The sequence below is a fragment of the Capricornis sumatraensis genome, chromosome 3 (genome assembly GCF_032405125.1).
Source record: "Capricornis sumatraensis isolate serow.1 chromosome 3, serow.2, whole genome shotgun sequence".
In the NCBI taxonomy this organism is placed as follows: Eukaryota; Metazoa; Chordata; class Mammalia; order Artiodactyla; family Bovidae; genus Capricornis; species Capricornis sumatraensis.
Genome location: NC_091071.1, coordinates 142,677,181 through 142,701,309, shown reverse-complemented (window position 1 = coordinate 142,701,309; position 24,129 = coordinate 142,677,181). Strand labels below are relative to the sequence as shown.

The 24,129-nt window shown below is 41.3% G+C and overlaps 1 protein-coding gene across 1 annotated transcript in view; it reads left to right on the top strand.

The window, feature by feature from the left end:
• The window catches only part of LANCL1 (LanC like glutathione S-transferase 1), a 49,892-nt gene extending 28,670 nt beyond the window's left edge, over window positions 1-21,222 (top strand). Inside the window, exons 5-10 of the mRNA XM_068967911.1 lie at window positions 5,592-5,727; window positions 6,293-6,439; window positions 7,983-8,165; window positions 16,721-16,897; window positions 17,363-17,435; window positions 18,037-21,222. Coding sequence (XP_068824012.1) covers window positions 5,592-5,727; window positions 6,293-6,439; window positions 7,983-8,165; window positions 16,721-16,897; window positions 17,363-17,435; window positions 18,037-18,113 — 793 coding nt within the window. The 3' untranslated portion in view covers window positions 18,114-21,222. The remainder of the gene's footprint in view (window positions 1-5,591; window positions 5,728-6,292; window positions 6,440-7,982; window positions 8,166-16,720; window positions 16,898-17,362; window positions 17,436-18,036) is intronic.
• The last annotated feature ends 2,907 nt before the right edge of the window (window positions 21,223-24,129 follow it).

The window sequence follows — 24,129 nt, the reverse complement described above, 5'->3', positions numbered from 1 at the left end:
GAACCTGGTGGGCTACAGTCTGTGGGGTTACAAAAGAGTCAGACACAACTTAGTGATTAAACGATTGTATATGTATATATATACACACACACACACACACACACACACACACACACATATACATGTATATATATGAGTTCCCTGTGCTACACATAGTATATCCTTGTTGATTGTCTGTTTTATCTATAGTAGTATTTATATGTGAACCCCACTCCTAATTAATTCCTCCCCAACCCTTTCCCCTTTGGTAAACATATGTTTGTTAACTGTGTTTGTGAGACTGTTTCTGTTTTGTAAATAAATTCATTTCTATCATTTTTTAGATTCCACATATAAGGGATATTGTATACTATTTGTCCTTCGTTGCCCAACTTACTTCATTTAGTATGGTAATCTCTAGGTCCATCCATGTTGCTGCAGATGGCATTATTTCATCCTTTTAATGGCTGAGTAATATTCCATTGTATATATGTACCACATCTTCTTTATCCATTCATCTATGCCTGGACTCTGAGGTGGCGTCCATGTCTTGGCTATTGTAAATAGTGCCCTATGAACACTGTGTTCAGTTCAGTCCAGTTCAGTCACTCAGTCGTGTCCCACTCTTTGCGACCCCATGAATCACAGCACACCAGGCCTCCCTGTCTATCACCAGCTCCCAGAGTTCACTCAGACTCACGTCCATCGAGTCAGTGATGCCATCCAGCCATCTCATCCTCTGTCGTCCTCTTCTCCTCCTGCCCCCAATCCCTCCCAGCATCAGAGTCTTTTCCAGTGAGTCAACTCTTCACATGAGGTGGCCAAAGTATGGAGTTTCAGCTTTAGCTTCATTCCTTCCAAAAAACGCCTGGGACCGATCTCCTTTAGAATGGACTAGTTGGATCTCCTTGCAGTCCAAGGGACTCTCAAGAGTCTTCTCCAACACCGCAGTTCAAAAGCATCAATTCTTCAGCTCTCAGCTTTCTTCAGTTAGATAAATGCAGCTAGTGAGTTTTAATGAGTTCAAATCCATAAAAAAAGTGAGGTACTTCCTTCTTAAGTACTCATTATAATGAGATGCACTGACCAGTACTTTCATTTTCAAGTATTTGAAAATAAGTACTTGCCATCTCCTTTGAATAACCAAATGTTTGGTTGCAAAATAATTGGTATGCTAATTATATATCGCCACCTAGTGGTTCCTTGTGGAAGCCATCAGGCTTTCCTGGTGGCTCAAACAAGAATCTGCTGGCAATGTGGGAGACCTGGGTTGGATCCCTGGGTTGCAAAGGTCCCCTGGAGAAGGGCATGGCAAGCCACTCCGGTATTCTTGCCTGGAGAATCCCCATGGACAGAGGAGCCTGGTGGGCTACAGTCCATGGGGTCACAAAGAGTCGGACATGACAGCGACTAAGCACACAGCTAGCGGTGATGCAGGTCATGACAAAGGCAAATAAAAGAATGGTATTTTTTAATTCACTGGTTCAAACACATTTTATTTAGATGAGAACATCATTGGAGTGAATGCAATATGTATTGTTTTTAGTAACTTCCATAGAGCAGTGTTTATTTAAAAAATTGCCAGTGCTTTCATTCTTTGAATAGTTCTTTCAGTAATACCCTTTACAAAAATCAAAAGTGCTTTTCTATCTCTAAATTCTATACAGTTTGAGGCATTTATATTAATACTTTATAATAAATTCTTATGAAAACTCTGGGATGTTTATTCTGTTTACTGCAACAGTTGAGTTTGTATCTAGTTAACAGATTTTATTTATTACGTTCTCAACATTACTGAGCTTCCAGTTCTGGAGTGAGAAAAAAAAAACAGAATTTTTCTTAATAAATGTTTTTAAATTATTTAAAAATATTAGAGATTTGTGGGGATGAGGGGGGGTATTAAAGTAGAAAAAAACTACCCTGTGGTTATAGACCAGATAACCCTGTTGGCATTGGAGAGGGAAAAAAGTCAAGCAAGGTATTATGAGAAAATTGAAAGCAACCTCTGACCACTGTGTCCCTATTACTAATAACCATTATTCCACTGAGAGTTTTAATGCAAAAGAAATGCATGAGCCAGCATTTGCATGTTTAGCCAATTTGATTGAGATGACTCCATTTGTTGAGGTATAAATATGGAAACATTTAACTTTGTCAGTAACTGCAACCAGCCAAGCTCTTTCAAACCTCTCTTTCCTATAGGGGAGTAGGTTTCCTTAAGGACGCTTTCCTAACTTCTTCTCAGTTATTGTTTCATAACTGCCAGCCCTTTTTACTTGCTAAAATTGTCTCATTCCTCTGGATGTGCCCCAGTTCACTTATCCTCATCACCTACTGATGGACAACTGGGTTGATTCTGAATTTTGGTAATTGTGAATAAAGCTGCTGTAAACAACAACAACAAAAAATCATTCTGCTTGTTAAAGTGTGTCTTCTTCATTTTTAATCCTAAGAGTTCCCCTCCCACCACAGTCTTGTGGAAGTGGTTGGGGAGGGTTCAGGAGAGGAGAGTTGTCTTCTCTTTCACAAGTACCTTCCTTTCAGAGCTAGCTCTCTCTGTCTACTGATGTATAGCCTGGTGGTAGCAATTGTTAGGTTCTTGTTTTCCTGTTTGTTTTCGTCGTTTGTAGATATTGGTGGCCTCCAGAAATCAGAGGTAGGGGGCTGTGTACCCTCTCAGCTATAACCTTCATTTTACCACTGAGTAAATGAAGGCACAAGCAGTTAAGCAAACTCTACCAAATGTACAAACATTTATTAGGAAGAAGACGCACGCACACAGTTAGTCCTCTGCCCTGGAGATGGCAGATAAAAACCACATCCTCCTCTGATCCTTCTTGGATCTTACTCATCAAACAGTGGCTAGAGCCTGTACCGTCTCCCAAACATCCCACCCATCTTCGCCACTCACTCCACCAGTATTTCCTAACATTCTTTACTGCTCATGTTATCAGATCCTCTGGTGTAAATTTTGATAAAGTTATTTGAAGTGCCAGGTGTCTATGAATGTTGATTCCTTACTAGAATATTTCAGTTCACTCACTCATTCATGTCCAACTCTTTGTGACCCCATGGACGGTAGCACTCCAGGCTTTCCTGTCCATCACCAATTCCCAGAGCTTACTCAAACTCATGTCCATTGAGTCAGTGTTGCCATCCAACCATCTCATGCTCTGTCATCCCCTTCTCCTCCCGCCTTCAATCTTTCCCAGCATCAGGGTCTTTTCTAATGAGTCAGCCCTTTGCATCAGGTGGCCAAAATATTGGAGCTTCAGCTTCTGCATCAGTCCTTCCAGTGAATATTCAGGACTGATTTCCTTTAGGACGGACTGGTTTGATCTCCTTGCAGTCCAAGGGACTCTCAAGTGTTCTCCCACACCACAGTTCAAATGAATCAAATTTTTTGGCGCTCAGCTTTCTTTATAAAATACTTGAGATACAACCAGTCATTCTAGGGGAAGGATTTTTTTGTTACTTCAAATGCTTATTAAACATTTTTAGTATGTAGACTAAAGTTAGATAATATACATATGCAGGCATTATTTATACTTCACTGCTTTAAAAATAAATGTTTAAAATGGAAGGCATCATTCATTTTATAGTTGAGAAATTTGAAGTATAGAGATTAAATAGCATGTGTAGTGTCATAAGCTACCTGATGACGAGATCTTTTTTTTTTTTGGTAAGACTAGTGTCCTCTCATTACTCCTCTTTTCCAGAAGCCCCCACTCTCTCCCTCCTTGCTTTTTTAGTTTACCAAAATCATTTTGTCAAGTTTCATCAAAACCTAAATCATTTTAATAGTTAAAATGATCTCACATTGAATTTATAGGATAATTTAGGGATAATTGAGATGTGCTTTCAAAATTTAATGTGATGAAAAATGTAAAATAGCATGGACATTTTCCCTCGCTATCATATTTCCTGCCCCCCCCCCCCCCGCCGCCCCGCCAAAAGAGAAAAAGAAAAAAAAGTTCATTGTCAGAGTTCAGACGACAAGTATAGCTGCTTCTCTTTGCTCTTATCCCTCTGTGAACTCCACCTACTTTCTGGTTCCCCAAGGCTTCAGTTACCCTACTCAGCCACACACTTCCCACAATTGTGCCTGCCTCTGGAGGTTCAAGTGATGGGGGGGCTGGAAAGAGAAGTGAGGCAAAGGGCCTCCTGCCCCCTCAACAGTCCTGGGACTGCAGCCTCTCCAATCTGTGTGGACAGGTCCCTCTCTCGGAATTTTGGCCCCTGTAGGCTCCAGTTGCCTTCACTTCTGCTGCCAGCATGAGATTGCTTGTGGCCTGGGGAGTGAACAGAAAAATAAAGTGTTTTACCAGTCTCTGCTGTTAAGAGTTCCCTTTCCTCTTCTTTTCTGAGACAGAACTGAAGGGCTTCTTCCGGGACTCTTTCAGCCCACTGATGCACACTTCCAGGCTTTAAGCAGCACTGAGTTCAGGCCAGGGAAATAGCAGAAGGGAAAATGTGGTAAACTCACCACTGGTTTGGCAGTGCACTCTGGTCATCCCCATTCTGCCAGCTACTGTTTACTTTTCAGGGTTTTCAAATAGCTTCACACATTTTCTGAAGGTTCTGGACCTACTTGTGCTGTGAGAGGCAGGATGATATATGCTTACTCCATTTCGCCTGGGACCAGAACCAAAAATAACTTTTTTGGGTGGGAAGCTGAACTGAGTCTATCAATAGGGAACTAATAAATTATAGTCATTCAGTGGAATACTATGCACCTATGATAAAGAAGATTACTCTGTGTGTGCTGATCAGGAATGATTGGCAAGATGAATTGTTAAGTAGAGTCACAAAATATTTGGGGAAATATGTTTATAAATAAGTTTATGTATTCTTATCTGTGCATAAAATAATTCTCGGAATATACAATAAATTGGTAACCAGGGTTATTTCTGAAAGGAAGGAGTAGATGCTGGGAGACAGAGGAAACGGAGCCTGACTGATCCCTTTGTGCTGTTTGTATGTGTAACTGATAGTGGTGGATCAAGCTGCTACAAACACTTCAGCCAGGCCAGATGACACATTTCAGAAGTAAACCAGGAAAGGCGATAACTGGGGTGCAGCAGGCATTTCATTTTATGGAAACGGATGGCCCTTTGAGTGTTGACTTTTGTCATTTCCTCAAACTGAATGTTATAATAGCCAGTAGTTCTTGGCTTCTCGGTTATCAATTGCTGGTCTCCGGGTATACTGCCATGAGGGGCTAGGGAAACTGTAGGTGGTCCCAGCCATAATCATGTGTTTCTTCATTCTTTGAATTCTTATTTGTCACTTCCCTTGTGAACTGAAGAAAAGAAATGTAGTTGATGGTTAATCGCTGACCCCTGATTACCCATTTATGGTCTGGCCCAGCCTACTTAATATTTAGAGTATACAATATAATTTATATGCAAATATAATTAAATATATTTTATGTAAATATATTTAAATATTATATTTTCTATATTTAGTATAAATAATAATCCCACATATGTGTGTATATATATAACTCCCTATATATATTTGTATGTGTGTGTTTTAATTGTACCATTTTTAAGTAACTATCTCCATCCAATCCCTTTCACATTATCTTAGGCATGTATTTTTATTCCCAGGCTAATTCACTTAAATAAGATTGATCCCCATGCTCCAAGTGAAATGCTCTATGGACGAATGGGCTACATCAGTGCTCTTCTGTTTGTGAATAAGAACTTTGGAGAGGAAAAGATTCCTCAGAGCCATATTCAGCAGGTACCACATTTTGTGCTTTCTGGCATCTTTTTAGGATCCCACTTCCTGTCTGCCTGAACTGTTGGTTTTGTTTCCCTCGTCGGCACATCCCAGGCAGCTGGCCGGGAAGGTGGATCTTGACCTCTGAAGGTCAGGCATGATCCCAGCACCACCAGCTTCACATGGGGTGCTAACCCCAACCCTAACCCTAGCCCTAACCCTGAAGGGAGTGACTCAGGGTAAGAAGTCCAGCTGCTCCATGTGAGAGTTCAGGGGCCATTCAGAGGAAGATAAGGGCCACAGCTGACCTCTGAGGTGTAGGTGTTCCTTCTGTTCCTGAGGGAGTTTCATTTTTCTTTGACAGGTGAATTCTTATGAGCTGTAGTGAAAAGCGTTCAAAATCTTCCAGACTCTCCCTCTTTGAGGCAGAATAATCCCATGTGCTTCTCTGAGTACAGAGTCAAACTGTGCCCATTCATGGCCATAAGGTGATGTCTAACTTGCCATGTTCCCCAGTACCTGTTAGCAAAAATCCCTTGACTCCATTCTAATTCTTTCCTTATTCTGGTTGGGTTTCTCTCTGTAGATTTGTGAAACAGTCTTAACTTCTGGAGAAGACCTAACTAGAAAGAGAAGGTTCACAGGAAAGACTCCACTGATGTTTGAATGGTACCAAGAATATTATGTGGGGGCTGCTCATGGCCTGGCAGGAATTTATTACTACCTGATGCAGGTAAGAGGTGGTGATGATGAAACTAGAATGTGGTTCCTGCTATACTGTCTCGGGTAAGAAGACAAGTGCTCCAGCTCAGGTTTTTCTGTCAACTGCCGCATCACTCTTCCGGTGATTACCTGGCCTAGATAAACAAGAGTAGTGCCTGCCAAGGGCTTCCCTGGTGCCTCAATGGTAAAGAACCTGTCTGCCAGTGCCATAGACACAGGTTCGATCCCTGGTTCAGGAAGATCCCCTGGAGAAAGAAATCACAACCCACTGTAGTATTCTTGTCTGGGAAATCCCATAGACAGAGGAGCCTGCCGGGCTACAGTCCATGGGGTTGCAAAGAGTCAGACACAATGCAATGACTTAATAACAACAGCACTTGCCAAGTGTATTTGAAGTGTATTAACGTAAAAGGCACTGTGCTTTGAGATGATGTTTGATTTGTAGGTGACCACACTTGCCCACCTTATGCCACTTGTGCAGAGAAAGTGTTTGACCTGTTCTTCTATATGAAGTGCCCTCTGCTCTGCTCTGCTCTTTCAGCAGATGCCTTGAATTAATACTGCTCCTCATTATAAGGCACACCCATTGAAAGAAGTTCCAGGAGTAAGAACAAAATCAGTAGAAAACAAGGAAGGATCTGCTGCCTAAGGCGCAGTTAGAGAGCAAAACTAAGGAGCCTTTTCAATGGATTTTGTGTTATTTACCTGAAAAATAGCTGAATATGCCATGTTCCGGGGTTTCCCTGGTAGCTCAGCTGGTAAAGAATCTGCCTGCAATGTGGGAGACCCCAGTTCTGTTCCTGGGTGGGAAGATCCCCTGGAGAAGGGATAGGCTACCCACTCCAGTATTCTTGGGCTTCCCTGGTGGCTCAGACAGTGAAGAATCTGCCTGCAATGTGGGAGACCTGGGTTGAATCCCTGGTTTGGAAGATCCCCTGGAGGAGGGCACTGCACCCCACTCCAGTAATGCAGGAGACCCAGGTTCGATACCTGGATCGGGAATATTCCCTGCAGAAGGAAATGACAACCCACTCCAGTATTCTTGCCTGGGAACTCCCATGAACAGAGGGGCCTGATGGGCTACATTCCATGGGGTCTCAAAGAGTCGGACACGATTTAGCGACTAAACTATCACCTCTACTACTTTAGATGAAAGTTGTACCTGATTTGTCTAATGCATCTCTTTGTGGTCCTTAAAGTGTGCTTAAGGTAATAAGACCTTAGGAAACTTCTCTTAGCTCACATTCTTAAGCATTGGCTTTGGAAATTTTTATATGTATCTAGGTAAAAATAAATATTGAAAATAATATGTATATAAGGTTCCAGATGTAAACTGATAATCTAATTTTGATTTGTCCCAGTAAGTGAAAAAATTGACTGGAATCCAAAACCATTTAATGACTTCCAATTCGTTTTGGTCATCTTTTCCTCTCTTTTTAAACCCATCCCTGAGCAAAGTGTCTGACAGGACTGAGTGACTAACACTTTCACTTTGAGTGTTAAAAAGGACTGTTTGTTTCAGCAAAACTAATAATTCCCATTCTTGTTCTTAGCCCAGCCTTCAAGTGAGCCATGCGAAGCTACATAATTTGGTCAAGCCCAGTGTAGACTATGTCTGCCAACTGAAATTCCCCTCAGGCAATTACCCACCTTGTGTGGACGACAGTCGTGATCTGCTCGTCCACTGGTGCCACGGAGCTCCCGGGGTAATCTACATGCTCATTCAGGCCTATAAGGTAACATGAATTTTCTCGTTTTTAGAAATAAGTTAGCAAACAGAATATAAAATTCTATCACCTTAATTAGTTTTCTGTATAGTTCTTCAAGGATACATAGACAAACCATTTGTTGGACCTAAACTCACTTGGCTATATGAATTAAAATTCATTCTCACAGTATCCTTTTATACCATAGCACACATTATTTCACAGAGCAAGGAACCACTTCACTTGACAGGTAGAGTAGCCAAGATCTATAGTCTTAGTGGCAAAGACAAGATAAATATCCCGGAGATCAATTAAAAATAGAAAGGATTCTCCCTGGACATTGCTGGTGGCAATATAAAATGGCACAGCTACTATAAAAAGCAGTTTGGCAGTTCATCAAAAACTTAAACACAGGATTAAACATATGCTCAAGCAATTCCACTCCTTCCGTTCCGTTCAGTTCAGTTCAGTCGCTCAGTCGTGTCCAACTCTTTGCGACCCCATGAATCGCAGCACACCAGGCCTCCCTGTCCATCAGCAACTCCCTGAGTTCACTCAGACTCACATCCATCGAGTCAGTGAAGCCATCCAGCCATCTCATCCTCTGTCGTCCCCTTCTCCTCCTGCCCCCAATCCCTCCCAGCATCAGAGTCTTTTCCAATGAGTCAACTCTTTGCATGAGGTGGCCAAAGTACTGGAGTTTCAGCTTTAGCATCATTCCTTCCAAAGAAATCCCAGGGCTGATCTCCTTCAGAATGGACTGGTTGGATCTCCTTGCAGTCCAAGGGACTCTCAAGAGTCTTCTCCAACACCACAGTTCAAAAGCATCAATTCTTTGGCGCTCAGCCTTCTTCACAGTCCAACTCTCACAACCATACATGACCACTGGAAAAACCATAGCCTTGACTAGATGGACCTTTGTTGGCAAAGTAATGTCTCTGCTTTTCAACATGGTATCTAGGTTGGTCGTAACTTTCCTTCCAAGGAGTAAGCATCTTTTAATTTCATGGCTGCAGTCACCATCTGCAGTGATTTTGGAGCCCAAAAAAATAAAGTCTGACACTGTTTCCACTGTTTCCCCATCTATTTCCCATGAAGTGATGGGACCGGATGCCATGATCTTCATTTTCTGATGTTGAGCTTTAAGCCAACTTTTTCGCTCTCCTCTTTCACTTTCATCAAGAGGCTTTTTAGTTCCTCTTCACTTTCTGCCATAAGGATGGTGTCATCTGCATATCTGAGGTTATTGATATTTCTCCCGGCAATCTTGATTCCAGCTTGTGCTTCTTCCAGCCCAGCATTTCTCATGATGTTCTCTGCATATAAGATAAATGAGCAGGGTGACAATATACAGCCTTGCTGCTACTGCTACTGCTGCTGCCAAGTGCCTTCAGTCATGTCTGACTCTGTGCGACCCCACAGACGGCAGGGCACCAGGCTCCCCCTTCCCTGGAATTCTCCAGGCAAGAACACTGAAGTGGATTGCCATTTCCTTCTCCAATGCATAAAAGTGAAAAGTGAAAGTGAAGTCGCTCAGTCGTGTCCGACTCTTAGTGATCCCATGGACTGCAGCCCACCGGGCTCCTCCATCCATGGGATTTTCCAGGCAAGAGTACTGGAGTGGGGTACCATCCTCCTTTTCCTATTTGGAACCAGTCTGTTGTTCCATGTCTAGTTCTAACTGTTGCTTCCTGACCTGCATATAGGTTCCTCAAGAGGCAGGTCAGGTGGTCTGGGATTCCCATCTCTTTCAGAATTTTTCACAGTTTATTGTGATCCACACAGTCAAAAGCTTTGGCATAGTCAATAAAGCAGAAATAGATGTTTTTCTGGAACTCTCTTGCTTTTTCGATGATCCAGCGGATGTTGGCAATTTGATCTCTGGTTCCTCTGCCTTTTCTAAAACCAGCTTGAACATCCAGAAGTTCACGGTTCACGTGTTGCTGAAGCCTGGCTTGGAGAATTTTGAGCATTACTTTACAACAGAATGGGAAATATGCACAATTGCACTCATCTCACACGCTAGTAAAGTAATTCCGCTCCTTGGTATATACCGAAAAGTGAAAATGAGGTTTCAAACAGATATATGTACACCAATGTTCCCTAGCAGCATTGTTCACAGAAGCCAAAGAGTGGAAACAATCCAAGTGTCCATCAGCAGATAAATGGGTGGGCAAAATACGGTGTCTACATGCAACAGTATGATTTATCCCTAGAAAAGAGTTAACTTTTGATCCATACCACAACATGCATGAATGTTGAAAACATGATGCCAAGTGAAACACGCCAGAAACAAAAGGACAGATCCAGTATGACTCCACTTACATGCTGTGATGGTTAATGTGAGACATATAAAATAGGCATATTCATAATGAGAGAGGAGCGTAAGCGTTATCAAGGCCTAGGAGGGTGAGAATGATTACTTCATGGGTGCAGAGTTTCTGTTTGGGATGTTGAAAAGGTTTTGGAAATAGATAATGGTGATGGTTGTATTAATACAACATCAGTTCAGTTCAGTTCAGTTCAGTCAGTTAGTCATGTCCGACTTTGCAAACCCACGGATTGCAGCACGCCAGTCTTCCTTGTCCATCACCAACTTCTGGAGCCTACTCAAACTCATGTCCATTGCGTCAGTGATGCCATCCAACCATCTCATCCTCTGTCATCCCCTTTTCCTCCTGCCTTCAGTCTTTCCCAGCATCAGGGTCTTTTCCAATGAGTTGGTTCTTGGCATCAGGGGGCCAAAAGTATTGGAGTTTCTGCTTCAGCATCAGTCCTTCCAAAGAGTATTCAGGACTGATTTCCTTTATGATGGACTGGTTGGATCTCCTTGCAGTCCAAGGGACTCTCAAGAGTCTTCTCCAACACCACACTTCAAAAGCATCAATTCAGTGCTCAGCTTTCTTTATAGTCCAACTCTCACATCCATACATGACTAATGGAAAAACCGTAGCTTTGACCAGACGGACCTTTGTTGGTAAAGTAATGTCTCTGCTTTCTAATATGCTGTCTAGGTTGGTCATAACTTTTCTTCCAAGGAGCAGGCGTCTTTTAATTTCATGGCTGCAGTCACGATCTGCAGTGATTTTGGAGCCCCCCAAAATAAAGTCTCTCAGTGTTTCCATTGCTTCCCCATCTATTAGCCATGAAGTGATGGGACTCTCACTTCATGAACTAAGATGCCATGATCTTCGTTTTCTGAATGTTGAGCTTTAAGCCAACTTTTTCACTCTCCTCTTTCACTTTCATCAAGAGGCTTTTTAGTTCCTCTTCACTTCCTGCCATAAGGGTGGTGTCATCTGCATATCTGAGGTTATTGATATTTCTCCCAGCAATCTTGATTCCAGCTTGGGCTTCATCCAGCCGGGCATTTCACATGATGTACTCTGAATATAATTTAAATAAGCAGGCTGACAATATACAGCCTTGACGTACTCCTTTTCCGATTTGGAAACAGTCTGTTGTTCCATGTCCAGTTCTAACTTGCTTCTACTTGCATACAGATTTCTCAGGAAGCAGGTCAGGTGGTCTGGTATTCCCATCTCTTTAAGAATTTTCCAGTTTGTTGTGATTCACACAAAGGCTTTGGCATAGTCAGTAAAGCCAAAGTAGATGTTTTTCTGGAACTCTCTTGCTTTTTCGATGATCCAGCAGATTTTGGCAATTTAATCTCTGGTTCCTGTGCCTTTTCTAAAACAAGCTTGAACATCTGAAAGTTTACGGTTCACATGCTGTTGAAGCCTGGCTTGGAGAATAATGAGCATTACTTTGCTAGCTTGTGAGATGAGTGCATTTGTTTGGCATTGCCTTTCTTTGGGATTAGAATGAAGACTCAATATGCAAAATTTGCTGGCACACTGAGTGTAGCACTTTCACTACATCATCTTTTAGGATTTGAAATCGCTCAGCTGGAATTCTATCATTTCCACTAGCTTTGTTCATAGTGATGCTTCCTAAGGCCCACTTGACTTCGCATTCCAGGATGTCTGGCTCTAGGTGAGTGATCGCACCATCGTGGTTTCTGGGTCATGAAGATCTTTTTTGTATAGTTCTGTGTATTCTTTCCACCTCTTCTTAATATCTTCTGCTTCTGTTAGGTCCATACCATTTCTGTCCTTTATTGTGCTCAACTTTGCATGAAATGTTCCCTTGGTATCTCTAATTTTCTTGAAGAGATCTCTAGTCTTTCCCATTCTGTTGTTTTCCTCTATTTCTTTACATTGATCACCGAGGAAGGCTTTCTTCTCTCTCCTTGCTATTCTTTGGAACTTTGCATTCAAATGGGTATATCTTTCCTTTTCTCCTTTGCCTTTAGCTTCTCTTCTTTTCTCAGCTATTTGTAATGCCTCCTCAGACAGCCATTTTGCCTTTTTGCATTTCTTTTTCTTGGGGATGGTCTTGATCCCTGCCTCCTGTACAATGTCACAAACTTCTGTCCATAGTTCTTCGAGCACTCTGTCTATCAGTTCTAATCCCTTTAATCTCTTTGTCACTTTCACTGTATAATTGTAAGGGATTTGATTTAGGTCATACCTGAATGGTCTAGTGATTTTCCCTACTTTCTTCAATTTCAGTCTGAATTTGGCAAATAGGTGTTCATGACCTGAGCCACAGTCAGCTCCCATTCTTGTTTTTGCTGACTGTATAGAGCTTCTCCATCTTTGGCTACAAAGAATATAATCAATCTGATTTCGGTGTTGACCATCTGGTGATGTCCATGTGTAGAGTCTTCCCTTGTGTTGTTGGAAGAGAGTGTTGCTATGACTAGTGCATTCTCTTGGCAAAACTCTGTTAGCCTTTGACCTGCTTCTTTGTATTCCACAGCCAAATTTGCCTGTTATTCCAGGTAGCTCTTGACTTCCAACTTTTGCATTCCAGACCCTATAACGAAGAGGACATTTTTGGGGGGGTTAGTTCTAGAAGGTCTTATCAGGTATTCATAGAACTGTTCATCTTCAGCATCTTCATCATTACTGGTCAGGGCATAGACTTGGATTACCATTATGTTGAATAGTTTGCCTTGGAAATGAACAGAGATCATTCTATCGTTTTTGAGATTACATACAAGTACTGCATTCCGGACTCTTTTTGTTGACTGTGGTGGCCACTCCATTTCTTCTAAGGGATTCTTGCCCGCAGTAGTAGATATAATGGTCATCTGAGTTAAATCACCCATTCCAGTTCATTTTAGTTCATTGATTCCTAAAATGTTGATGTTCACTCTTGCCATCTCCTGTTTGACCACTTCCAATTTGCCTTGATTCATAGACCTAACATTCAAGGTTCCTATGCAATATTGCTCTTTACAGCATTGGACTTTACTTCCATCACCCTTCACATCCACAACTGGGTCTTGTGTTTGTTTTGGCTCCATCTCTTCATCCTTTCTGGAGTTATTTCTCCATTCTTCTCCAGTAGCATATCGGGCATCTACCGACCTGGGGAGTTCATCTTTCACTGTCCTATCTTTTTGCCTTTTCATACTATTCATGGGGTTCTCAACGCAAGAATACTGAAGTGGTTTGCATTCCGTTCTCCAGTGGACCACTTTTTGTCAGAACTCTCCACCATGACCCGTCCATCTTGGGTGGCCCTATAGGCTGGCTTATAGTTTCATTGAGCTATTCAAGGCTATGATCCATGTGATCAGATTGGTTAGTTTACTGTGATTGTGGTTTTCATTCTATCTGCCCTTTGATAGAGAAGGATAAGAGGCTTATGGAAGCTTCCTGATGGGAGAGACTGACTGTGGGGGAAATTGGGTCTTGTTCTGATGTGTGGGGCCATGTTCAGTAAATCTTTAATCCAGTTTTTGTTGGTGGGCTGGATGTGTTCTCTCTCTGTTGCTTGACCTAAGGCCAAACTATGGTGGAGGTTTTGAAGATAATGGTGACCTCTTTCAGCAGGTTCCATGTGGGCATTGCTGCACTCAGTGCCCCCAACCTTGCCACAGGCCACCACCAACCCACGCCTCTGCCAGAGACTCCTGGACACTCATGGGCATGTCTGGGTCAGCTTCTTGAGGGGTCACTGCTCCTTTCTCCTGGGTCCTGGTGCGCACAAGATTTTATTTGTGCCCTCCAAGAGTCTCTTTCACCAATCCTGTGTAAGCTCTGGTAGTTCTATGGTGGGGTTACTGGCAACCTCCTCCAAGAGGGTTTATGCCATACCCAGGTCTGCTGCACCCAGAGCCCCTGCCCCTGCAGCAGGGCACTGCTGACCCGTACCTCCTCAGGAGACACTCAGACACAGTTCTGGCTCAGTCTCTGTGGGTTGGGCATGCGTTTTGTGCCCTTCCCAGATCTGGGCAGCTCAGACGACCAGGTTCTTGGTGAGTGCACTGTCCCAGGTGGGCCGTGCATCTTAATCACCTCCCGGTCCCGGCCACTTGGTTTCCCAGGTGTGCCACAAGAGCACCATCTCAGATGTGCTGTATGTCTCCCCTGGAGACCTGATGTCAGGCTGCGACCCTCCTGGCAGGTGTCAACCATCCAGAATCTCTGGAAGATTTGGTTAGCAGCTGGGAGCCTGCTCACAGTTTGGTGGAAGATGCCATCTCTGTGGCTGAGATTGCAGCAGGCCCTTGCCTTCTGTCTCAAGCCTGCCTCTCTGCCTCGGGGCGGGCAGGGACCAGTGTGTATGGGGCTAGCTCTCCTTTGGTATTCCCGCAATCCTTTGTTCTGTGAGCAGGCCAGACTGTGCATTAGGTGTTAGGTTGGGCTTCCCTGGTGGCTCAGAGGTAAAAGCATCTGCCTGCAATGTGGGAGACCTGGGTTCAACCCTGGGTCAGGAAGATCCCCTGGATAAGGAATATGGCAACCCACTCCAGTATTCTTGCTTGGAGAATCCCAGGGACCGAGGAGCCTGGCGGGCTACAGTCCACGAGGTCGCAAAGAGTCGGACACGACTGAGCGACTTCACTTTCACTTTCACTTAGAGCCTTTCACAGGGAAGTTCTTTTCTGCAGTTGCAGTTAGGCATGTTTTCTGTGGTTTATTTGGTTTTTTCTTTTCTCCGGGTTATGTTGCTTTCTGAGATTCCAAAACTCCCCACAGATTGTGAGAGGATTTCCTACTGTAGGGAAATTTCTCCCTCACGACTCCCTCTCCAGGACAGGTCTTCATCCCTAACTCTTTTGTCTCTCTTTTTGTCTTTGATATTTTGTCCTACCTCCTTTCAAAGAGAATGGGCTGCCTTTCTGGGTGCCTGGTGTCCTCCGCCAGTGTTCAAAGTTGTTTTGTGAAAGTTGCTCAGCATTCAAATGATCTTTTGATGAATTTGTGGGGGAGAAAGTGGCCTCCCCATCCTATTCTTTCACCATCTTGAAACAACACAGGGGATATAATTAATGCCATTGAATTGTCCACTTTAAATGATTAAAATGGTAGCTTTCATACATATATTTCACCATAATTTTTAAAATGCAAGTATCACTTCTAAAAAAGCATGTTATGACAGAGCCATAATCAAAGAAGCAAAGGTTTTTATTTGAGGGGAAGAAAATGGAAGTAAACCAAGTATTGATGTTCATTGGTACGTGTTCTACAAATTACAATTTTATAGACTCTAAATAGTCTCTGGCATCTTATGGTCTGAATAAGCTCTTAGTAGGTCAGATTTTGCCTTCAGAAAGTCAAATATAATACAAAAATTTTTTAAACTGTCTTGCTCTACTTTTAAAAATATCTACTCAGAAAATATTTCTCAGGAATTCCCTGGCAGTCCAGTGGTTGGGACTGTGTCCTATTGCAGAGGATATGGGTTCAGTCCCTGGTTGGGGAACTAAGATCCCACAAGCTACATGGCATGGGAAAAATACACACACACAGACACACACACACACACACGTATATTTTTCACATCTTTAATCAAGAGTTAGGAGGTCACAAAAGATTGTAAAGATGTATCCCTATTTTTCTGCAAAGTATACTGTTTTATAATCAATTTTATAAACAGTTTCTTCTCCAGGGTATAAGAAACTTCCTAATAGTGAAGAGCATCATTGTTACAGAGAAAATAGTGTTTATCCTTTGCAAAGTGACTAAGGATAATAGCAAGTTGCAAGTAAATAAGGCTACTTCACCAGTAACATTCAGTTATACAAACACAGTGGCTCCATGATAAAGAATCCACTTGCCAATACAGGAGACATGGGTTTGATCCCTGGGTCGGGAAGATAACTTGGAAAAGGAAATGGCAACCCACTCCAGCATTCTTATGTGGGAAATCCCATGGACAGAGGATCCTGGTGGGCTGCAGTCCATGGGATCACAGAGAGTCCAAAAAGACTTAGCAAGTAAAAAACAGCAACAACACAAACACACATGCATATAAAACTTAGATCATATGGACAAAGTCATGTCCAGTTATGTATTTTAAAACAAAAAAAATGCTAATGAATTATTGTAATTTTTCCCCACCAATATGACATATCTCTGTCTCTGAATTTTTTACCCTTTCTTACTAAGTGACCTCCCTTTCTCTTCTTCCCTTTTCCCATCTTCTTTTCTCTCCTATCAGGAAGGAAGGTCAATAGAAGTATCTTTTATATCCCTTATAATAAACTCAGTCCCTTGACTCTGCAGGTGTTCAAAGAAGAACGGTATCTCAATGATGCCTATCAATGTGCGGACGTGATCTGGCAGTATGGCTTGCTGAAGAAGGGGTATGGGCTGTGCCACGGCACTGCAGGGAATGCCTACGCCTTCCTGTCACTGTACAAGCTCACGCAGGATGCTAAGTACCTGTACAGGGCCTGTAAGGTAGGGTTCAGGACCGTCAAACAGAGCACACCTTTGCCCAGGAGGTTATCGTAGTGGCTCTGGTTAATCTGATTTAATTCATTTTTTTTTTTAAACCATAAGTCTATAGAACAAACACAGTTTAAGAAAAACCATTCAACTGAATTAGGTGTTTGTTTTTGTTTTTTTTAAAGGACATAATGCTACTCAACAGCATTGCCGGGGGATGTTGTGTTTGCTGGGAGCTGTAAGGTGGTTTTGTTCCTTTCTTCTTTGATAGCCCTGGAGACGTGACTCAGAAACTCATTAAATTCCTCCCATGCTTTGTAGTTTCTTTTTAGACCATCCATTTCTCTGGGTTAAACCCTTTCCCTGCCTTGAGAATAGTTTTTGTCTTTTCAGAGTAAATCTTAGAGACAACCTCTGTCAACTTTTGGGAGTCTCTAGAAGAAATCATTTCAATAACTTAACTTGGTCTCATTTTAGTTTGCTGAATGGTGCTTAGATTATGGAGAACACGGATGCCGGACACCGGACACCCCCTTCTCCCTCTTTGAAGGTATTTTCCACACATTACTTATTTGCCTGATAATATCAGCATCCACTTGTCTCCTTAGTAATATGTTATATTTTATCAGCAAATTGATTTTATAGTTATTTCTTAAACTACTTCTTTATTTCCTAATATGATAACTCAGTATTAAAAATCCATTAGCACCCAGACCACCGTGGATCCAATAGTAGCAATTATGATGACTGCTGTTTATGGAGCCAGGCACATGCTAGTCATTTTGTAGATTGTCATCATAAATTATCTCATCAGAAATATGTATTATTATCCTCATGTCATAGATGAGATATCTGAGGCTCATGGCCTGAGGTAAGTCAGGCCATGATGAAGGAGCTCACATATGGTAGCTGGTAGGGCCGGGCCTTAAACCAGTCTGGCTCCACTCTCCCTCCTGTCTTCTACTTGCATAAAGAGGCTGGGCACCTTACTAGTGATCCCCTCTAATGAGCTGCAACATATAAAAACAGACACCTACTTCATTTAAATCATATAAATTATATCATCATGTTGTTTATCTGCAAAATGAAGCCACTCTATAAAAAATACCATCTTTTGATATAATAACTTTTGACTCTTTCTTTTCCTTCAGGAATGGCTGGAACAATATATTTCTTGGCTGATCTCCTAGTGCCCACAAAAGCCAGGTTCCCTGCATTTGAACTGTAAAAGGAAAGTTCCCCCTCTGTTGCACCTCTGCATGCACCTCTATTATCAAACCTTCGCTAAAGCAACAATAGAGTCAAGCTCTGTGTGTAGTTTAGTTGACTGTTTTTTCAGAATATGTCTTTAGTTCAGTTCCTTTTTGTTATTGACTTTTATTTTAAAATATCCAAGGAAATCTTAAGTAACTTCAGTTTCTCTTAAAGGGAGGGTAGGTGATATGTATAGTATTTTGAGGGCATATATGTATATATTTCAGAACTTAGGGGCAATTGTATTCTTACTTAAGCTATGAATATAATCATCTGTTACTGTTCTAAAAATATTTAAAAGAAACTAAATGTAGATAAAAACATGCTTCTTATTTGATATTGCCCTCTACCTCTTCTCTTTAGTATTTTAATAACAGTTTTATGACTTTGCTTTTCTCTAAGTGGTTATGAAAGGGGACAAAATTTGAAAAAGCCGTCAACTTGGCTAGGGACCGAAACACCATTTTTCAAATTCACAATCTTTATCTAAACTAGAGCTAAACATACTTTCAAATTTACCCCTTTTAGGAGAGCATTCAGGCTCTATAATCCAACGCCTTTATCAAAAACTTCTAAAATGGGATGGTCGTTATACGAAAATTATGATTTAATAGTTATTTCAAGATAAGCTAACAAAAAGTTTGTTTTTTCCAGATAAGCTAATATGTTTTGGAATTACTTAATATAAATGTGTTTCTTCTTTGGAATTAGTAAGATCAGGAAATGAGATTTCTATGTGTGAATATATATGACCCAGGATTTGAGTCCACCCTTTCTGACTGACCTTCTAAACTTTAGCTTGTGTTTTACTTATCTTGAAAAGACTATGCTTTGTAAAGTGTTGCCTGCTTGATACAAGCCATAAGATATTTTCCTTCCTATCTTATCTAGATGTTGGTCTTTTCACTAAATAGTAAAGCATTCTACTTGTTTAAAGAGGGGGAGGGATGCTATATGGCAGAATCGCTAAGCTTTTGATAGAAATGCCATTTATTGAGACAGTATTACCCAGTGATCGTTCTTAGAACAAATGGCTTTTGTCTCTTTGCATACTCTAGGCTTTAACACTATCAATTTCTGAGCCCTCAGGATTGCTTATTTATATGGTAGGTGAAGAATTCCTGGTGCTTTAAATTCTGTACCAATGTTTTGACTTATCAGCTCCCATCCCTCCTTCTTCCATTGCTGATTTTCCCAGGCTTGTTTCATCTTTTCTATGTATATCGACTGATTTTGAAACATTTTGCCACTTTAAAAAACAGGGTCTAAGAATTTTAAATGTGCCTATTTCACAACTCAGTCATAAAAATATGCTATTTTTAACTGGAACTTTGAACCAAATTCCCACTGAGTGTATGTTGGTTCCTGTGGGTAGAAATCCCCTATTATTTTCCATGTAGCACCAAAATAGCTAATATTGTTGGAAACTACCTGACCCTTTAAAGGCTAATGACAGTGGGATCTAAGACACAGTCCACTGGCTCAATTCCCAGGATTAGCTTATTCTGTGACTTGTGTTAGTGTGAACAACCTTGTGCCTCTCAGATTTTAAAGTGCTGCTGGTAAGCTGTGGGCCAGCTTTGCCTTTCTCGTGAGCATGAGCGTTTCAGGTCAAAGGTGTCAGCATTCACTGTAAAGCTAATTTGCTTTTGGATGGGTGTCCAGCTTGAAAGAATAGAGCCCGTATGGTTTAGTTAAATGTACTCTACCTGCACTTTTAGCTACTGTATTTACTAGCCAAGGGAAAAAGAACAGAAAACACTTCCTACTAACTAGAGGACAGTGATCACAGTGCTTCACCAAACATCTTAATTAGTTTAACTCCAAACCAGGAGACCTGGGTTCAATCCCTGGGTCGGGAAGATCCCCTGGAGAAGGAAATGGCAATCCACTCCAGGACTGTTGCCTGGAAAATCCCATGGACAGAGGAGCCTGGTAGGCTACAGTCCATGGCGTCACAGAGTTGGACACGACTGAGTGACTTCACTGCACCAGGAAGACATCAAGGCAGGGAGTAGAACATTTTGAATAAGATTCTTGTTTGTATTTGGATTGCAGTTTAGCTACTGTCATCCATTAGCAAATTTATCAATATTGACATGATTAAGTTATCAGTTATTAAACAGGCAAGATTTTATACTTGTGCCATTGTTTGTTTTTGTTTACTAGCTCAGAAAGTTTGATTGGCTTTTAAACTCAGGCAAAGGGTATAAAACTCAAACTAATAACCTAACACCATGGTAGAAACTGAAATTTTATACTAGTTTTCTTAGTTTTGAAAGGAAGAGGCATCATTTCAGTTCTGTTTCTGTTATATCATTTTTCCCTCAGATATTTTTCTCTTTGTTAAAAAAGCAAAACAAAATGAAAAATTTCTCAAAATTGCTTTCCAGAAAACTCAGTAGTATCTTTGATCTCTATGTAAAAACTAGGTAGTAGAACCGTAAAACTGTGTCAGGCAGTATCCGTTTATCCTCCCATGTGTTTCTGTGAATGTCACATCCATTATTTACATCAATCCTATTGATCTGTGGTCCCATCAAGAAGTCAGCCTTTAATCCTTAGAGTCATTTGACTCCCTTTTCATCTTTGATGTCAGTTCCAATTATTTGGCATCAAAAGCCTTCACGGTAGGTAGAATTTTAGGTAAAAGTGGCCATTTTCTCTCTTTTATTACAGTGTCCCTGTATAACTTAATTGAGAGATATGCTTTGCTCATGTGTCCTCGAGTTAATTTGTGTCTGATTTTATAATGCCTTGCCTTCTCTTGACTGAGTTTGAAATACATGATGAGAAGAGTGAATATTTATTCATCTACTCTTTCAGCCACTTGAACTCATTTGTAGTCCTCCCTTATCCATGCCGAATTCTGTCTCCAGTGCTGCCCACTCTAAATAGGTCAGAGCACCCCACTTCTGTGTTGTTAAGCTGTAGAAGAACTGTTTCTCTCCTACAGGTACAAAACAAAGTGTTTGGGATATTCAGGAATCCTACGCCAATGTTACATTGCCATTTATTGGAAAGGGCTGGAATTGTATGTATTTATATGTTCTATAAAGGATTTATCATACTGGTTCTCAATAAAATTTTATTACGACCATACATTGTCATGTGCTTCTTATTTGCTCTGGTTTAAACTTAAGAAATATTTTCTTTCAGTGGTAAATGATGGCTTTTTCTTTATACTCATTCCCTAGAACTTGCTGCTGACTTTTTCTTCATTGTTGAGTCAAACAAGATTTGAAGTACTTTATGAATATAAAGATTTATTAGAGAAAGACATTTTAAAATCTGATCATTAATAGAATTAAGAAGAATCTACTAGGCTTCAAGTAGGGCAGTATATTAACCATCCCATACGTATGAGAAACCACCCTGTGGTTAATAAAAGTCTCATTCTAGAAGTTGATTTCCCTGCTGACCGGTTCTGAAGGGTACTTTGAATGGAGGGGGAGATTAAATGAGGCATGATTATAAAATGTGTGTACAGAGGTTGGAAAGGAGTTCTGCTCAGTCACCTGGCATGACTGTACTACTTCCTTTCATGACTCGGCCATTTAGTGTCACTTAGCACACCAGAATTTGCCAAATTATAAAATACTTGTTTCCATCCCCAAGTTATATTTTGTTCCCTGTACCTCTGATTAAAATGCCCTTCATTCCCCTTGTCTATCGTTTGAATGACTTATATTACTAAGGCTAAATTCAGTTATTTTTATTTTGCTCCTTTGATCAAATGAAGGTAGAGATGAGGGCACCTCATCTTTGGATGTGGGCACAGGACTGTGGAGAGGACGGTGTTCTGCAGAGGCCACCCAGAGACTCCAAAGTGATGTGTGGAGCATTCCCCCTACCTCTTCACAAGATTACATTTCAATTGATAAAGCAGCTAGCTTTGTTCTCTGGTTTACCATTTCCTGGCTCATCTTCCTACCAGAAAAAAAACAATAACATGCACTTTCAGTTGCACCACAGTTGTAATCTCATGAGCAAACAAAACTTGAAGAAGTAATTCATTTCCTGCAATTGACCCACAGTAGTTTATTTTTTCCTACACTTTGCATTCGAAAAAGCCTTTGACCCCCTGCTTCCCATACTCTAGAGTAATCAGTTTTGTGCCATTTCTTTTTCCCCAAGATAGTTCCCACTGTGGACTGTGTCATAAAGTCTCATGTATTCTCGACTCTTACAGGCATCATTTAAAGTAAGAAAAAAATACAAGACAGTCCCTTGATAATTTGCTTTCTCATTCTGTTTCCTATCCAGATTCACCCTCTTCCCTCTGAAGCCGAGGGTCAGTTAACAAGGCAAGAGAACATTGGGCTTTTTCACATGTTGGCTTCATCGGTCCCATTATGTAAGCTTTGCAAACACTGTTTTCCAGAAGAAGCCATGTGCCAGTGAATCCTCTGGGACTTATTTGACAATTTTGTGAGTAATGGAAGAAAGCAGCAAACACAATAAGCCATGGGGTGAAATAATGAGGATAGATGAATGGATCTTAGCAGGACTGCTGCTCATAGTCGACCAGCTTAATTTCACAGTTCTGCATTATGTTAACTTTTCATCCACATGCAAATCACAACCATGGTGACATTAAATCTCCAGCTAATGTTCTATCACTCTACAAGTAAGCGGCAGAGAAAGTATTTGTAAGGCACTTAGTCATTATGCAGAGAAAAGCAGGACTCTTGATAAATCAGTTTATAAAGTAGTTGCATAATTTCTCTTCTCTAATGGAGCTGGGGTATTAAGAAAGGTATCTGTAACCAGAGAAACACTGATAATGGCTAATGGTGAAAGTTGATGGTTAATTTTGATTGAGTATCTGGCATTCAGGTATTAACATCACCCCTTTGCTGGTATAATCTGAACTGCTGGCAATATTCATATGCTTCAGACTGCCATTTTATTTAATCATACCTGAGAAATGCTTTAAAACCATTTTATTCCCCAAATTCATTAAGTGTGTATGTTATAAGCAAGATGCCTGGCGGAGGATTCTGTGTGCATGAGACACACATCCCAACCCTGACAACTCAGTCTGGTGAAGAAGATGGGGGAAGAGACAGCTGATTACAAGGAAACCATTTTCAAATATTCCTGTTCACCTTCCAACTAGTCCTTCCCTTATTCCACAAATTTCAAGTGTGTCCAAGTTTCTCCTGTGACCCATGGTTTCTATCTGTATTTGTAAATAACTGAGTTCAGTACTCTTGCAGAGAGTTGTTATTTTTAGTCGCTAAATCTTTGTGACCCCATGGACTGCAGCCTGCCAGGCTCCTCTCTCTATGGGATTCTTCAGGGAAGAATACTGGAGTAGGTCGCCATTTTCTTCTCCAGGGGATCTTCCAGATCCAGGGATCCAACCTGGGTCTCCCACATTGCAGGCAGATTCTTTACAGTCTAAACCACCAGGGAAGCCCGCCTTATCTGCATACAAATCATTAGGAATCTTGTTAAGATGATTCTAAAGTGCCAGTCTGGCGAGCCCTCAGAGTCTGCATGTCTAACAAGTTCCCAGACAATGCCCATGCTACTGGCCACAGAGCATTTGAGTACCGCGGGGCTAGATGATGCATCACAGAATTCTGACTCTAGAGAAGAAGGTCAGGAGTTGGCTGATGAATTGAGAGAACTGATTGATGCTGTGATCAAAGAGCACAGGCACTAATAGCAAGAGCATCAAAGAGCTGGGATGATTGGAGTATGATTACTGATGTGATACAATCCCAAACAATGTCAGCGCAAAGGGTACAGCCTTGAAGAGATCAGTTGTCTATGATAGTGCTTGTAGCAAGGGAAAGGAGTGGGCTTGGAACAAATATGTGTTTATGATTTTAGTAGAAAAATTGCCAAGGGTTTGGAATCTTTCAATTCAGAGTCCTCATGTGGAAGATAATCTATACTAAATAATTAATTGGAGTCATCTGGAATCAAGATTTGTATGAGGAAAATTAGACCCTTGCCATTGTTTAGAATTTATAAGG